Source organism: Sipha flava, unplaced genomic scaffold (assembly GCF_003268045.1).
Source record: "Sipha flava isolate LNK unplaced genomic scaffold, YSA_version1 68_pilon_pilon, whole genome shotgun sequence".
NCBI classification, from domain to species: domain Eukaryota; kingdom Metazoa; phylum Arthropoda; class Insecta; order Hemiptera; family Aphididae; genus Sipha; species Sipha flava.
This window is the reverse complement of record NW_020273608.1, coordinates 215,600-235,084: the sequence shown is the minus strand read 5'-3', so window position 1 is coordinate 235,084 and position 19,485 is coordinate 215,600. Positions and strand designations below refer to the sequence as shown.

General features: G+C 28.5%; 1 protein-coding gene across 2 annotated transcripts; it reads right to left on the bottom strand.

Annotated features, from left to right (window-relative positions):
* Positions 1-423: 423 nt before the first annotated feature.
* LOC112691966 lies at positions 424-6,318 on the bottom strand. 2 transcript variants are annotated; one of them, XM_025566450.1, is made up of 5 exons: positions 6,088-6,318; positions 2,424-2,714; positions 887-1,175; positions 716-795; positions 424-580 (listed from the first exon to the last, which is right to left on the bottom strand). In XM_025566450.1, the coding sequence occupies exons 1-5, from the start codon at positions 6,145-6,147 to the stop codon at positions 557-559; spliced, it is 744 nt and encodes a 247-aa protein (XP_025422235.1). In that variant the 5' UTR covers positions 6,148-6,318; the 3' UTR covers positions 424-556. The 2 variants fall into 2 exon arrangements, with proteins under 2 accessions (XP_025422235.1, XP_025422236.1); XM_025566451.1 differs by having other exon boundaries at positions 2,424-2,678.
* Positions 6,319-19,485: the final 13,167 nt, after the last annotated feature.

The following is a 19,485-nucleotide window of genomic DNA, read 5'->3' as shown; positions in this document are numbered from 1 at the left end:
ACAATATTTATAAAACTACTATTATTTTTACTAAATTTCTATTTTTGTTTTAATTATACAACTCATTAGTATTTAACATTGATCATTATCAACCATTTATCTTTAGTTTTAAAAACTCAAAATTGTATACATGAACGGTTAATCAATAATTTTTATTTTTACATTTTTATTTAACTACTATGTTTTTTCATTAGTCAAGTTGATTTTTGATATACCTTATAAAAATAAGTTCAAGCAATTTTCTGAATGTGATTTATATTTTGATATTTTGATTAATTGATCTTATACTTGTTAAAATAGAAAAATAAGTTTTATTGTGTACATATTATATTATATTTGACATACAATATTGTTTTATTTAATCTTACCTTGATAACATTTTTTTAATAAAAAAAAAAAAAATAGACATAAAATAAAAACTTCTTAATATTTTTTGTTTTATTCGTAAAAATTGTAACTTAAATCATTTATTATTAAATCCGTAATTATAATATATCCATGTGATTGATATGTTCAAACTTATACTTCTTATTTTTCATTCATTGCATAATAAGACTCATGGTTTGGGGAAGAAGTTAATCTAAAAAAAATATATATATTGTTGAGTAAGTACAGGTTATAAACTAAAAGCATTATTTCTAATGCTATTTGGTCATCAACATCAAACATATTTGACTAAGAAAACGAAAATTTTCATTTATGGAACGACACTCACTTTTTCTCCATTTTTAACAAAACAGTTTCTGATCACTCGCCCAGCTGCACATTTTTCAGTTGTTTTTGGATCAATAATAGCTGTGAAAACAAAACACAGACAAACGTCAGTTATAACCCAAATCTTATTTACTGATTTCTTAATTGTATCATTGTGTTTTTAATGTGTTACCTTCTTTTTCGCAAGTTTCTATTATGTGCACTGCTTTCTTGTGTTCATCTGGCTGTTTAGCAAAACGTATCTGAGCCAACGTTTTGCCGTCGGCCACGCTGAACTTATTGTTTTTGATCAAATTCAAGTTTTTGTACACACATTCCAAGTAGCACCTCTGCTGTTCGTTTTGCGGTACCACGGTGTTACTGACCAACGCCATGATTTCTTGGGGAGCGTGCAACTCGTCCTTGCACTTCACTGCAATCGTGTTCAGTTTCTGTTTCAGTGCTACGTGTCCTTCGGTCATCTACGTATTATTTAAATCATTATTTTTATCCAACCATAGGGGTTTCGATAACGCCGATCTATTTGATTTCAACCCTTCCTCCCATACGTTCTCAATTCCATAAAAGGGTGGCGGAACCTTGGGAGCTGAAGCCCCATTCCTCTTTAGGCCTTAAGTACTTATAATATTCAAAAGATTACCTTAATTTTCAATTTATTAATTGAAGTAAAAAGAAGCAAAACTATACTTATAACCAGGGCTCGGAAATACTAGCAAATGTATATTATTCTTTGTTTCATTATTATATGTTTCACACTACTCGGATATCATATACAAAATTTAATTTTGCTATTTTTTGCATATTTACGGGTTTTATTGCTATTTTGCTTTGTAATTTAAGGTTTATAGTGCTATTTTTGGGTATATTTTCACATAATACAGGAAATAATTACATTTTGTTAATAATAATGGTATTTACCTACTCGATTATATTTTTAAAAATATTTGAATTATTGGAAATAAATAGACCTCATAAAATATTATTTTATGTTTTCATCGACAATTTGATACTTAATTAGTGACGTCATTGTTATTACCTTATTTTAACATAGAATTAGAGTATCAAACATTTTAATAATCTAGGGTAATTTCCAATTTTATATAAAATAATTTAATTATAAGTACACTTTTATAAATATATTTAATTAATTTAACATTTTTGTTAACAGTTTATAATTCAACCTATAGGCGGACCCAGAGTATTACATTTGAGTGTGCGCTGTCATTTTTTGGTTATTTTTCAAAATATTAATGGGAGACTGTAAACACGTACGTGTAGACCGTGTTATGATATAAATTCTAAAAATAAAAGCTTCGTTAATGATGTAAAATAATGATTGGTAAAAAATACACGTAATTATTATTTCAGACTTACTCTAAAAACTTGCAGTATTACTTACAAGACACTAAAATTTAATTAATGTGTATGCACCTATATTCTCAATTGTAATTATTCAATTTTTATATTCACATTATTCACATTAGGGTGTGCCAAGGCACATCCGGCACATCCCGTAGAGCTGGCTGCCTATGATTCAACCAGTCCAGACGTCTATGAGCCCAAAAATTTGTAAAATTACAATCAATTTTTTTTCTATTAAATTTATAAATTTTTCAAGTTAAAAGCATATTTTTTCGTTCAACCCTATTTCCCACCCCTTTTTTCATTTATAGATTCGCGCCTGGTTGCATATTACATTCTCTACTCACGTTGATGGGTTTCTGCGTGGTGACGGTTGCATGTGCCGCGGCTCCGGTTGGCTTGACGGTGGGCTCCGTGTCGCCGTGTCCCTTGTGCGCCGTAGTGGCCGCGGTCGTGGCGTTAGCCCCTGCTCCCGTGCCGGCGGCGGTCGAGGCGTGCGCGTGATCCTTGGCGTACGTCGTTGACTGGCCAGCCGGTGTGCTGGACGACTGCACCGGCAAACGCGTCGGTGTCACCGTTGTCGAGGGCTTCGTCGTGGCACTCTTGTAACAAGTGGATATATTACACGGGTCTGAGCTCTGATTTAACGGGTAGGTACACATGAATAACAACGGTGACAGTGCGTGCATGTGTGTGTATACATATACATATATATATATATATATATACAGAGGTGGAACTAGGAATTTTTACACCCAGGGAAAATGTTAAAATTACGCCCTATCATAGACCAATAATCAATCAAATACTCTTCTCGAGAATTTTTTTCTAATAATTAATGTACAATCATACTTATTGAGTTTAAACCTAATATCACTATTTAACAAAGTTATAAATATCGAATTAGTTGTTAATGATTTCAAAAATTATACCCTCTAAAATGTTTCCCCCCGGAATGAATCCTCGTCTTTCACCCCCTAGTTCCGCTTCTGTGTATATAAAATATATATACCTACATTGTCGGATCTAGGAAATTTGACGTCCGAGGCTGATAAAAAATGTGCAACATCCTTACTTAGATGGATACGTACGGGATAGGTTCGTAACTCTTTTTTATTTTTCATAAAATGAAGACTGACCTTATACCAACAGCGATCAGGGCAAGCATACCCACTTCCCCCCTAGATCTAGCACTGTAAATATATATTTATATATTTATGTATGCGTATGTTACGGTTATCTAATATCCGAAAACGGTTAATACAGTACCAGTGGCGTATTTTTCAAATTTTTTGTGAATAGGCTTAACATTTTTTTTAAAAAATATGTGATTTTATAATATTAAAAAAAATATATATAAGATATGGATTGATAATTATATTATTCTATTATTATTATAAATATAAATGGAGAGTTATTCGTAGTAAAAAAGGTAAACGTCATTTTTTTTTTGCCAGTTCATCAATAATTTCTTTAGTTAATTTTATATACTTAGTAGTATTTTTCTATTGATAATATCGCTAAACCGTTTCTTTTTTTTTATTCTAGGAGGCGAGACATGAAAACAATGGAAATTATTTAAAGGTAAATTATTTGTTGTGCAATGGAACAAATTTCATTTGCAAATAAATGATACCGATTAAGTATGATAGGTGATTGTGAACTTGTTTTATTCTACCTATAAAATTTGAGTTATATTACCATACTATAAATATAAATTTATATAACCAATTTCTTAGTGAAATATACCTTGGTAACGGTCCAATATGCGACCTACAAATGTTACTCGACTTACCGATAAGATTGTGTTGATCTACAATGTAGATACTACATGTTTCGTTACCGTGGTTAATGTCATTATAGACATTTTATTCTATTTATGGGAATATTATTTATGTATTTTGGGACCGAGAAAATCTTTTACAAATTATTAAAAATAAATTAAAAACTGGAACCATAATTCATAGTGACCAATGGATAGTCTATCGCATATTGGACCGTTAGCAATACCTTAAATTATATTTATTATTTCTTCCATGAAAAAAAGGTAAATTGAATGAACCCCTTACTCTATGTAGTATCTTTATAACCCTTAGGTATAAAAATATTTAGTAGAGGGGATGAGGTACTAAGAAAGACTTTGCACTGGGCGTTGATTATGCTAGGGACGGCACTGCATGCCATTAAAAACTGCCACCCTCAAAAGTTATCTCTTACGGTAATTCATCACGTTTTCTTTTTTCTATGCAACCAAGCTCATTCGGTGTCAAACGAAAAATGTAATTCACGCTACATGGGAAGGGAGAAGGGAACAGGTTATTCAAAATGTTGAGATTAGTCGGGAAATTTTCAAACAACCGCATAATGCTTTTCCGTTAACCATGGGTAAGTCATCATTTATAACCAGTGTTGTGCATTATCTAGATATAAATTATTTTAAGGATCTTTCTTATCTAGATAAATAAATAGGCCATCTGAGAATAATATTCTTGATAAATTATTATTCCGTCAATAATTTAAATATTTTTGACACAAAATTATTTTAAACTATGCTTGTAGATCAGAGAAATTTTGTCCTAAACAATAAAATACAATAAACAAATTGTTTAGAATTACCTAGTACGCGTATCACGCTCTGAATAAACTCGTATGTTATCGTATGCATATTTCTATGCAACGTATATCACTAATATAAATGTAATATAATAATCAATTTAAATAACAAATAATATATGAATATATATATATATATATATATAGTATGTTAATATTTACCGGGAAATACTTTTTTTCGAAATAATTATCCATCCATTATAAATAAAAGCAACGAAATAAACTACCTGTGTAATTCCACGTGTAGCAAATTATTTTTTCTACGTAAATAATTGATACGGTATTTACTATCGATTGATTGTCAAATAAAAACAACGATGTAATTGATTTTAGTATCGATGGAAAACATTACGCTCGGAAGACGCGTCATACGTCTTTCATGGGTTAGATATTGTATCGCCCTATCGTGTCAGATGCGTTACTCGTTCTCAATGTAATTTGTTGTTCGGAATGGTCGGTCTCAAAAACGATGTAATGAGAAGCCGGCTCCTAGTTTTAAATTATCGTTACCGTAATATGAATATACATTTCGTTGTGATAGATATGAGTTCATCACGGTTTATAAGACCTAAGTATAACACGGTCAAGGGTTATTTTTAACATGTACATAATATTAATATTTTGTATAACTACGCTAGAAATCTGAACCTGAAATATCTTCTTTTCGGCCATTTTTTGTTTTATACACATATACATTTCAAAGTATCTCGAAAAGTATCTCACTTCTCTTTGAATTTCACGATATTTATACCGAACGGGATTTAATCACGCAGGTACCTTTTTTGGTTTTTCGCGATACTTTTCTTAGTTCGCACCCCATAACCTATATATATACATATAGATACACACGCACACATAGTTATAATTTGTATATATTATGTACCTAATACATACATATCTCTATTTATATAATTGTGAAAATGGAATCTTGGTTCTATTTCGATTTTTTTTTAGATGTAAGAGTACACCGCGAAACAGGTTCTAGGCTTAATTTAAATTCTATAAGTTAACAGAGAAATTATTTATGTATAATTGTTTATTTTTCAATACCCCTTGGCGTAGAGCTACAATCTATTCGCATGGGTTGTAGGACAAGAAAATGTTTTACGTCAATTAGACTACCGCTGGGCAACTAAATAAAAACCTAAAAATCTAAAAAGTTCGTGACCATGTCAACAAGAAAAACTTGCTGCCAGTCCTTAGTCGGGGTTAAAATGAGAAAGAAAACAACGATTATAATTGTTTTTTTTTATTTGCTTTTAGTAACCTAACCTAACGTAAAGGTAAGCATTTATATATATACGCTCTCGTGCAGTCGGATTACGTTTTGGTCTCCTGACCAGATAATGTAATAATATGTGCTTTGTACAAAAACGAGTTTATGGAATTTACACATACCTGTACGGAGGCGACCAGAGCGACCAAAACGGTTGCTGCGGAAGCTGCAGTTATCTTCATGTTTGATGCTGCAGATTTCACACGATGCCGATTGAGGATGTGTTGCGTCTCAGCGGCGGGTAGTAAATTATTAATGTCTGACTGCTGCTGAGTGCTGGGTGCAGGTGTATCTATACTCAGTGATTCGATCGCTCGGTGCAATCGTCGCTTGTCAACTGATGCCTGCTGCTGCCACGAGGTCTTTTATAGACTTCCTTTGTCACGGCGTTATGATTATGACCTCTAAGTAATGAAATATCCAGACCAAATTGAAGCAAGGACATCTTTCCCCCCGAATAAGTGACGCGTCCTGTTTTGTATGCATGTGAAAATTGAACTTTTAAATTGGTACGAATGGCGTTCTGAAAAGCGATTCAATTGGGGAACAATCGTACGCACGAACAAGTACATGTTTAATAAGAGACACTGCGCGCGTTTATTATTCCGCATGTTGCATAATAGAAAATAATAATAATAATATAATAATAATAATAATGCGACGTCTTATTATTCACGGAAGAACATTATAGATATATATTTTCCATGCCGCATTTAAAGTGAATAATAAATGTAGACAATTTATATTGGTGCTTACGTGCGTTCTGTAATGTGTATACGTATCTGAACGTCAAAACATTAGTAATAAGTTAATTATTATTAAAAATTATACAAAGACCGAAGTAGATTTTTTTATTGAAAATGTTTTGGTTTAACTTTAAATTCACAAAACTGTTTTAAGAACTCGAAAAAGGACCACCAAATAGACCAGCGTTTCCCAAATAGTCGGTCACGATCCACTACTGGGCCACGAAAATATAACACCAGGTTGCAGAATTTAATAAAACTCTCATATTAAATTTGTTATTTTTCATTTCCTTTGAGAGTTTGAACTTTTTAGTAAAATTAAATTCATTAATACGAATAACTATTATTTACAACATAAATAATAATTATTGAGATTATCAACTAGACTTCATGAAAAACTAGTATAATATGGCACTCGCCTTATCTACAAATACAGTATAATAGTAAAAAATTAACACTTCAATTTTATTATAAAATTCTATGTGGACAATCAAATGTGTTTTATTTTGCCTTTTTTTTTACACAATGATAAATGTAAAATATTTTAGTGGGTCATGAAGGAGAAAAATATTAATTACCGGGTCAGCTCAAACAAGAGTTTGGGAAACGCTGAAATAGACGATATATTTATATAAACCTTACTGTTCAGTACTAAGATCTATTTTGATCCTTTGGTCATTTACTATACGTCAACAGGAAATGATACAACTGAGTAAGTTAAAAAGTTTTTGTTAGTATATTTTAAATATTACGATAACAAAACTATTATAATTAAAAATTATAGTATAAGGTCTGTTTATAAAATAACTGCGAAGAATATTCAATCCAATTACAAGTAAATATTCTGAGTGCGACGACAAAAGACACTTATAAATTGAAGTTCGTCCCTCATTTTAAAGGGTGGTGGATACAGGTCCCCTAATTTTAAGACTATAATTTATTTTTTCTTAAGTAATATTATAAAAATAAAAATAAATTATTGTAAATAATTTGTTTTATAAAGGATTTTTATTATAATTTACGTGTAATTATATTCTTATATAACTATAAATATAATATCATTATTACAACATTTTAATTAAATTTTTTTTTAATATTTATGTAATCATTAACTATGTAAATTTACATATATTATTACATACATATATACATTATATTATATTATATTATATAATAATATACACAAAAATAATATTAGTAGGTACTTTCAACTGCACGGGAATATTAAATTGGTCGTTTTCCGTCAGATAATCACATTTATTAATATTTATTTATTTATTAATATTTACTTATTTATTTATTAATAAATGTGATTATCTGACGGAAAACGACCAATTTAATATTCCCGTGCAGTTGAAAGTACCTACTAATATTATTTTTGTGTATATTATTATACTTGTGACATACTTGAACTAAAACTAGAGCATCTTTATCAGTGCTATACCTACCCTCCGTGTATAGGCACAACTAGAGCCAAAAATATTGGAAACGCTGAAATTGCTGAAATGAATATAGATTGACATACAAAAAACCAGGTAAGCTAAGTTTGAACTCAAGAATGCCAAAAATTATCTTACCCCTCCCCCCCTAATTGCTCCTATAACTCTGTGAGACACTCGGCGAACTTTATTTTGGAGCTTATTTTGTACAAAAAACGCAATTTTAATTTAACTCGAATTCAACCCCTTACTTAACTGCACCCTTGTCAACCTCTACTTATAGCACTGATATTTAATATTTTTTAAACATAGGTAAATGATCAATACATTATTCTTGTTAATTCGGTTTTATTAATTCAATTACAATAAAAGGAACTTTGAACATTGAGCACTATAAAAAAAGACGTGATGACTATTTAGAAAAATTGAAAATACCTTACACCGAGTCATACAGATATTTATTAAAGCTTATTGCATCGAAAATTATTAACTTTTTAGTTATAACACTATAATAACCATAAAAATAAATATATGTAGTATGTTTTCCTACATCATATAAATTTATTAGGGACATTACAGTATAAATGTATATTTATCATGATCAGATTACGTTATGGTTTGTAAATAATTATAATTCAGAATCATTATATTATTAAGGGAAATAAATGTTCATAAATAAATTTAAAATTTAAAATAAATTTAAGGTGAATTTAAGCAACTAAACAACAAGCCAGTGTATTAAAATGTATGTATCTGTTAACCCCCGAACTTTTTTATTATAGAAAAAGAAAATTTATGGACTTGATCAAAAATAACCTCACCACTATAAAATATTTCCCATAAGTTATTTAAGAAATTTTAATGTATAAGTAAATATACATACTGACATAATGTCAGTACATAATAGACATTATGTTTACGTTAATTTCAGTGAAAAAAGGATACTACGTTTCTATCATCGTTCAAGTCATACGCCGTTCATGCAATAATCAAAGAACTTCTATGTAATGAAAATACGTGAACCTATGTGTGTGTGTTGTCAGGTGGGGTTAAGGATGATGGTTTCATCATTGCTGTTCGTTTCAAAATAATTATAATAATTTGTTGTATGTAAAACTGCTTTAGTTTTTTGTCTATTGTCACTTTATATGATAAATATTTTCAAATCCACGGGTGAAATTTTTTTATTAAGAGTTTAATCTCTGCATCGATTCTTCAACAATGTTATTGCGTACATCAATAATAAAAAATGCAGCTAGTATTACAGTTATTGTAACAATTAAATTTATCAACAAGTTTATTTAACGTACAAACCAATCATAAATATTATTATGAAACTACTGTTTTTCTATTGTATTGTTATTATTCCTAAACCTACGTAAATGTCGAAAAGAAATTGATTGATACTCTCAACAACATATATTAGTATTTATGTACCTACAGCTAAAAATAATTAGATATTAGATTTAATTTATAGGAAAATATTGTTGGTTATTTTTCTAGATCTTCCTATACGTAATTTTTAAATGTGAGTTTTGTCAATTATTTCTTTGTTATTTTAATTTATTTATTTATTTGTATTTTGTTATATGTACAAGTATAAATAATATAATTGCGATTTTCCTTTCAACTATTACACAATACCTCCTATGCTATAGGAATTCACTATACATTAATATATTATACAATTGTAATTATTATGATGAACGTGCAATGTACCTAACACACTCGTAATTTAATAACGATAACAAAACCCGAGCGGAAAATGATAATATTGTGAAAGCCACGGACATCCTGTTAAGCATGCTATTCTTATTTCTTCGGATAATGACCCGAAAGTATAGATAATAATAAAAACCGGATAGTAAATTCCGTCATTCGGGATGAGCCGCGAACAGTACCAATAATATTTTGTACTTGTAATCAAATTTAATACACTGTTCGTATTCTATAGAAGTATGGTCTGCATAACATACGCATAATATTATTTATATTTATAAATTAAAAATACTTATACATAAAAATATATGAATACGTTTCGAACAGTAATCAAGACCACCGTGATAAAATTATTTGAATAATAAAATATTAAAAAATAAAATTAAAAATAAAAATTAGTAAATGGTTAAAAAATTTAAATCAATATATAAATAAATGTTTAGCCTGGAGTATTATTATATTTTTAAAATCAAAATATTTTTCAAAATTATTTGTCTACACATTATATTCGTCCAGGAATAACACATCCTGATGGTAAAAGTTTCTCCCAAATATTCTTACTATACGTAATATTTATTAATTTAATTATAGTATTTCATCTAAGTGTAAGTGGATAATATCTTGAAATCCTAAAGAAAAACATACATCTTATCTTATATCTTACAAAGGAAAAATTAAGTGGAAATTTGAAAAATATTGAACAATACTATGCTCTCAAACAAAAATCTCGTGCGCGCGCTTGTCTTCCACTGTCAAATTGGCATGTTTAAACAATTTCTAATCTGGAGCCTTCCACTGTCACAATATCACATTATATACAAAAATATTCAAAACGTGAACTTAAAACCGTAATTGAATTTGAACCACGGGTACATTCGACTCGAAAACGGATTATTTGAAAACTTAATCAGCGTCCCGCCAATATGCCTTTAAAAAGGGACGCTTCCGGTCACACCGGTGCGATGGTGCTGATTACTAATACTAATTTATTTCAAAAACACCTAATTACTATATAAACAACACGATAGTTGAATGCAAGACTAATAGCCAGTGCCGCAATTACACTAATTTGGGCCCGTGTGTAAATTAAATGAATGCCCCCCCCCCACGTCCAAACTCTGCAAAGAAACCGTACCTTTAATCAATTGTAACCAAAATATTTTGAATTTTGATTATACAGGCCGCAAAAGAAACGTTAATGTACGATAATGCACACAAAATAAAATTGATCGATTATTTTTCAATCCCCATTAATAATTATTATTACAAAATGGTTTTATTTTCTTGCTTTGATAAGATATTTGCAAAATTATTTAATAAAGACATTTTTCTGAATCGTTTTTCAGTTTTGATCGAACTTTATGCTAATAAAATACCCCAATTCTTCCCACTCCATATTTATGCCTCTTCATGGTCATATATTTTTAGAATTACCAAATTCACAAATTACATTTTTACTTTTGTACATACTGCGTTTATACTACTGCAGTACATGCCACGAATAATTATACAGATAATATTGGTAAATTATGCTATACCTTAGAGCTTAGAGTATACCGTGCATCCATTGATTAAATATATATATTTAATCAATGGTGCATCCATACATAAAAATACTTGCTAATTTCCATCAATTCCAAGGCGCTATATTTTTCAAAACATTTTATACTACTTTGTCGTATGTCTTGCGTTATCGATAACACACTATAAGACTAAGCACTATAATTCGTTGTCAGCTCGCTGTTTGTAGTTAATTAAGTAGTTCTGGGTTGAAATTACGAACAAAATACGTAAGCGTCAAAATGTGTGCAAGAGTAAATATTGTGAAATCTATAATAATCATATTGTTGGGTAGCAATATTATTCCAAATAATATGTTTTAAAAAACACATTGAAAGCTGAATACCTATCTGCAAACATTGGACTGATATGAATATGACTAAAATATGATATATTTGTATAATAATACAAATCATATGCGAACGCGTGAAGTTCACGGTCACGGTTTTTTAACACATACGAGTCGCTATAGAACAATTCATACATTTCTGTGTGGAAAATACATCATATATATAATTAAATGGGTTCCAAGTACGTCATAATCGGTTATCGAAAATCTTAGAGTTTTTTTTTTTATAGTCAATCAATTTTTTTATAAATCTGCCTAAATGTTTTATTACATAACATCATGGAATGGGGAATACGTTTAGGTATATTATTATGTGTTGGATTTTATACGTGTTCATCATAATTATTTGCAGTTATTTAAAAACCATATGATTTATATATTTTTCTTTTTAAATGAACTAAAAATACGTAATTGCATATTATTAAAATTTCAACATATATATATATATATATCCACATTGTTTTTTTTTAATATGCACGCCTGCAGTTTTTCATACGAAATCATTAAGTATTAATGAGTTACATAACATTTTATTTTAAATCTCGTATAAAGTTTAACATGATGTTATGATTATGTTCGTCGTTTTATCATTAAATCACTTTCCTAATGACATTCGATCAATTTACACGATGCACAAAATGTTATCTATAATATAAACATTTTGATTGATTTCAATTAAATTCAATCTATATAATTAATTGGTTGTATTTGAATAATAAATATTAATACATAATATACATCCATAAATACAAATATTTCAATGAAACTCAAGTAACTTCTGATTTTTGCAATTTCGATATATCTAGTAATAATTTTAATAACATTTTTGTTTTACCCGACTTTAACAGTTGATTATAGATTCGTCGCCCTTCTAATTTTCCATAAAAATATTCGTTACCGACTGAGTAAAGTTAAATCAATACACGCTGTTTTATACAGTGTATTAGAATGCGTATGGGTTATATACACTGTATATACTAGCCTACCCCAAGTGTGTTTTTAGCAAAATAAACAATTTTAAAATAATTTGATTGTATTCCTTTCAAACCAAATTTTTAAACCAAATTCTTTTGTTATTTAAGCTTATTTTCAATATATTTTTATTCGATGAACTATAAAGTTGAAATTATTGTCTCCATCATCAGCGTTTTTTTTTTTTTTTAATTAGTTTTATTTGGTAGGTGGCATTGAACATTGTGGTAAATTTTCACCAAGACCTATGGCAAATGTCAAAGAAAAAAAAACCGTACACAAGGTTATAACTGTTATAAACATTATAATCAGTAAACTATGAATAAATTATAGAATATTCTTACATCAAATCAAAATCATATTCAGCTAATTAAATCACTAAGCTTTATAGTTTTATGAATGTTTCATACTCGTTATATTCTACCAATCTGTGCAAAATACTCAATGGTTTTCTGCGAATATTTTAGTAAGTAAAATAACATAAGCTTTAATTTCGTCAAATATTTACCATCGAACGTTGAATCAGTGAAATATATTTGTACATAATAAGTAATCGATATTTTTAATATTTAACTATTGTTTTAGTTGGGTTAGCAAATATTATATCTCAACCATGCGATGTAATTACTTTTCATGAAGACATATTTATTTGTTTATTTGTGTATATTTAAAAAAACATAAAACTAATCAGTTTCTATATATATTGTGTAAAAAAATATTTATCATCCAAATATACATATACAATAGTATATAATGATTTATCGGTATTATACTATTTTTTATGTAAAACGGTGTAATATATTCATATTTTTAGAAGGTATTATACTATTACTTATGTAAAACAATGTAATATATCCATATTTTTATTTTTAGCAGTAATTTTTATTTATTTATAAGATCAATTAATTAGTTATTAAATTTGTACTATTACTAATATAAATTCAGAATTTGAGAAAACAGTATCGATTCTACAACAAATATTGCTACAATACGTATAACATATAATGTATACTACAAAACAAATGAAGATATTAATAGAAATAATTTCGTTTATGTGTACGTTCGAAATCAAATTTCAACTGACTGAAGGATTTTAATGCACTATTACCAACAAACACGTCTTGAAATATATAATAATTATGATAATGAGTGAAATTAAGAAGTCGTTTGTAGAGATTGTAAACAAAATATTATACAGCGCATATTTATCCATTGTAAAATCATTAAATGAAAGTTTTAAAAACTATTAAATGATCTTAAAATTACATGCTACAGCTGCTGGTACTGTTGGTGCTACTGCTATAAAAATTAGTTGTCCTATTCGGATAACGTTTATGCAGAATTAAACAGAACAGAATTATTGAAATTATCATCAAATTTGCTCATACTTGCTAGGTACCTAGGCATGATACATCATGTTCTCTGAAGCACTTTCTTGAGTGCAAATAATATTTTATATATATAAATATATCCGGGTCAACTTAGTGCCTAATTAGTACTCATATCAGTTATGGTAATTGATGCATATTTTATAGGTCACTCGGTCATCTAAAATGTAAATAAATATATATATAACTATAAAAATAGTTAAATATCTCTCAGGCGAGTCCGAGCAGTTCAACTAGTGTATAAATATACGTTTTATACAAACAATCCTTTAACATAACATTCACTTGGCCGTAACATGTTCGGGAACAAATTAATAGGTACTTACACAGTTTGGGTACTCCATATTGAAAAATATTTGGTTACATATTAAAATAACATTTGTATGCGATTTGGCATTTTTAAACTTTGAATTTTTTGAGCCTATTATCATTATCTAGGAGATACTTCAAAGAGGTTGTCTTTTTTTAGTCTTCCAGAAATATTTTAGTGTATTGTATAAATGTTTTAAATAAAAACCAGTTTGACTTAAGTGAAAATGGCAACCTATTACTTGACAATTTTCAAAAAATTTGCAATACATTTCCAGTACTGTATTGTTCGCCACATTGCCTGTATTTCTCTATTTATATATCTTGCATATGCCTTTTTTTTTTTTTTTTTGTTTTATCTTTTTCTAAACACACCTAAATGGGGTAAACGTTTTAAACAATATTTATTATTGTTGTTCATAATATTAGTAAGTAATGAAGTACCTCCGATCCACGTTTTCTAATAATTAAAGGGAGTAACTAATAGGAGATAACGTATTTCTGAGTTTAATAATAACAGTGGCGTCATCTGAATACATTTTTAATATGCAAATCTCAATGCATAGGTTATACTTCTTAATGAATTCAGCACGTTACCTTATTTTAACGTAAGCCAACATTTGCATGTTATATTTACAAGTAATATTATATTTATTTAGTTATATTATTTACTTATATATATGCTAAAAATAGGGTTTTAGTTTTTATAAATTGTTAATGCGCGATCAAATTACATGTTAAAAAATAATAGTTCAAATGAAACCCTACAAAATCAGTAATAATAATACATATATTTTAACACATTTTATTATAATTGACATAAATGTTAAGGTTATTTTTTGAGTTCGATTTTCTAATTATTAATGCAGAAAATGATTGCCAAGGATTGATAAAATAGCTCAGAAATGCGGGTAGGAAGTTGTCAATATTTCTTTAACGCTTCATTACTGTGTCACGCCTGAAAGAAATTAATATGGTAATTAAAATATTAATTAAATCGTGACTTAGTTAAGACAAAAAATATTTAAACAAAATAATTTTACTATAAACTGCTTATATATTAATTAATTAATTAAAATCAACATTTTACAGAGAATAATAATATTTTATGATAAAATAAATAAAGGAATAAAAAATAAGCAACAACAATACATTATTATAAATATTATATAGTGGCGTATTTGAAAAGGCACTTAAAAAACAGGCAGATTTTTATGTTCATTTATATATTGTTTTTTGTAGACTTCAAATTAAGACAAAAATACAATACATTTGTCGGACTTATCTACTTTCTTACTGCCAAATATTTACCTAATATTTGTAATTCATAAACTTCGAAATAACATTAATTGGTTTAAAATGTAAGTCTGAACTAGTAAACACGTAGGTAGTTATTTCATCTACATATACAAGTACTTATACTTAAAAATTATAATGATAACGTTTATATAAGTATATTGAATGGTGTAGCTGATTAAATATAGCATTTTTCTTCTTCATCTGGTCTTTAATACTCTTTATGAGTTTTCACCGCCATCACTAAATCAAATATAGCATTATCATATAATTATCTATAATTATGAACTTAACTGATCATTGAATATCATTACACTAAATTCCATTGTGCTTTGCTTTTTCTGATTGAAAACTTAACTGCCAGATCCAAGATATAGGGAATGTTTTATACTTATCATCATGTTGTTTTAAACATTCGTTTTTTATTGCATCAACAATATTTGAAATTTTAATTTTCTTTTTTTAATTCACCAATGCAGTGGTATATAATAGTTTCCCGGAATGAGGTAATGTAATGTTGAAAAACGTTCATGCACTCACGACCCACTAAATACCCACTATATTACTCTCTACCACTATAGTCATACTAAAATATTTCTGTACAAAATAAAAAAAAATATTCTATAAAAATATTTATTACCACTCTTAACAGTTTGTGAAGTTGTATTACTTGGAGTCCCAAGTATTTGTATTTGCACCAATATAAATATATATTAAATCATTATAACTAAGACTCTGAAAACAATGTAATTAATTTAAATTAATTTTATATAATATTAGTTTCTTTAATTTTTTAAAAACTTAATTTAACTGAGGTACTTGATCTTTATCAAAATGATATCAGGGGCAAGGACCACGTGCTATATCATGGCTATAATCATTCTGAATCGTAACACCACGACAACATGTATATAATGTCGTATTCAACAAATAAATTGCCATTATCAATATTATACAGCGAACATTAACTTCTGCAATGATATAACCCATGGTTCTATGCTCGTGGTTCCAAAATTACATGTAAAAAATTCTTACCGGTCCTCAAAAATAGTCTTTTCAATTTCCCATGAATACATATAGTATTTAAAGATATAATAAATACAAAAATTATATGCGATTCAATAATTACTAGGTTAACCATATAACTAATCTAATATCAACAGTTTTCGTTTTCGGTTTTTTCGAATAGATATCGCAACTCAAACTTGATCATTTATTTATGAAACATTCTGTGTTAAAATAATCTAAAACATAATTATTTACTGCACATATATATCCATAATTATATTCACAGACACATAATAGTGTCAATAAATTCGTTGTTTTTTATATAAAAATATGCATAAAAACCATGTTTATTATGGCCACGACATGGCTATATTTTATTAAATCTTTTATATGACCTTTTACGCATATTTACTAATCAGTAATCAAACACTTGATCAAAACTTAATTTTGTTGTTTAAATAAAACCTTGTGCTCAATTTTTTTGAGGAAGTGCTATTGACACTTAAATTTATTAAATCAGTGTTAGCTTTTTAACCACCTGCGATTTTAATAATAGTTATATAATTTTTCTTAGGTTACTGATCCGTTAAGTTACAAATAGTATAATTAATAATATTTGATGCTTTTTTCCTCGTTACTATTAAACATTTTCAGACACAAATCACGACGATACATTGTAGATATATGTTTGTGTATCATTTCAGGTCTTACGATTATCATCGATATAGCCGAGCTTCCGACACGAAAAAAAAAAATATTTTACCTTTTATTAGTTTGGTTGTTAAAATTTTTTTACGTAATTAAATAGTAAACCGAATGAATCAATAAAGTAAAAAAAAAAATTAACAAATATTAATTACAAGAATGTTTGTTCTTCGGCACTTTGAAGAAGTGTTGTCAATTTTCTGACAAGACTCATCAAACTGCAGCAAGCAGTGGCGTGATGAAGAATCCTATTTGAGACATAAGCCTCAATTTAAAAGGGTGTGGTAAGTATCTCAGGTTTAGAAAGTTTAATGTTTTTGAGGTATGAGGTTTTAAAATGTATTTTGAAGTAGCAATATCATAACTTGACAGATATCAAATGTACCTAATGCTGGCCCGATGGTTTTCGGGACCCGGTGCAGAATTTTGCGGGGCCCCATATAAATATATTTATTATTAATTTATTAATTGTTAATATATATCTATGTTTTTTCGTATTATTATATAACTAAATATATACTATAACGGTATTTCGAACTGTCGTCGACGATAAACAATTTTACAAATGTATCCGCGTATAATACTTCAAAGCTATGCGTAATTGGTACCATCTTAATTTTCATCGATAACAACCCGTTTACTGAAAAGACCACACGATCACGTGGGTGGCGATTTGTGTACTGGAACTATATTATTTTTATTTACAAATAAAGTAATAATCGTAATATATAAATTGTGGGGCCCCAAGGGTGTATTTGATATTTTTTTTTTTTTTTTGAAGGGGGCTGTGGTATTTTCTCCAACTGAAATTCCCCAATTCAGTCAATAAAAAATAAAAGTTAGAAAATTATTTTACAAAATTTACCTATTATAGCGAAAACAAGTAACAACTATACGATGTAAACCGATCACCGTGATAGTGTTATCGGTCGCCGCCGTCACTTCTCGAAAATTTTTTAGCTCAATAGGGGTTCGTATAAAAATTGTACGATGATTGTGACGCCACAACGCGTGTATATCAGTAAATCAATCCTAAATAAAAGAAATCGAAATTACGATAATGCAGCAGTACCGTACGTCAAAATTAAGCACAATGTATCGATCTCAATGGTATAATCGTTACGATCAAAATCGTCAGACCCTTTACATGATAACTTGTTCGTTGTTACTAATAATTCTTTATAAAATGATATTGAATTTTTACGATTTACATTTGATAGGACATAATAAGCAGACTTAATAAACAATTCTTGGATTTCGGGGAAGGGGGCTGGAGCTTCAAATTATAACAAAATAATTGATGGCTTATCTTTTTTCAAAATGTTGGCCCTTTTTGTCTGTCATAGTAAAAATGGTTCAATAGTTAGTGAGTTATAATTATTAAAATTTCGAATATGTTTAAATGCTTCATAAAGATCACAGTTTACTTAACCGATTTTCCACAGTGTTATGATTATGAAGTATATTTCCATTTCCTGTCAAAATGCGTTATCGGGTTTTATTACAATTGGCTGCCGTACATAGGAAATACACAGGAATAAATACTTAACATAAATTAAAATTTTTTTTTTAAATTGAACATCAATATTTATTGAGAAAAACAACTAACCTTTCTCCTCCAGCATGCAATTAGAATCGATATTTAAATATTGTAGCCTTTTTAAATAGGTATCTTTCGCCGACTTAATTTTAGGAATCCGTAGAATTTTCTAGACATAAATCATCTAATACTAGTTGAACATTTTCATATTCATCACTATCACTCAATTGGAAGTTCGTATTTACATATTTGACTTTCAATTTAACCACTTTCGGCTATAGAATACATTTGTTATTTTTTAAAAAAAATTAAATGAGTAGTTTTTTTAACGTTCATATTTATGTTCTTTAGTAATAGTTCTAATTCATCAGCTTCACTTTTAAATGTTTGACATTTCTCCTGTAATCGATCATTCATTATAATATTATTGTATTAACAGAGCAATGCTATTGTTTGTTGGTATCCATTACCCGCATCAAGGCTAATGTG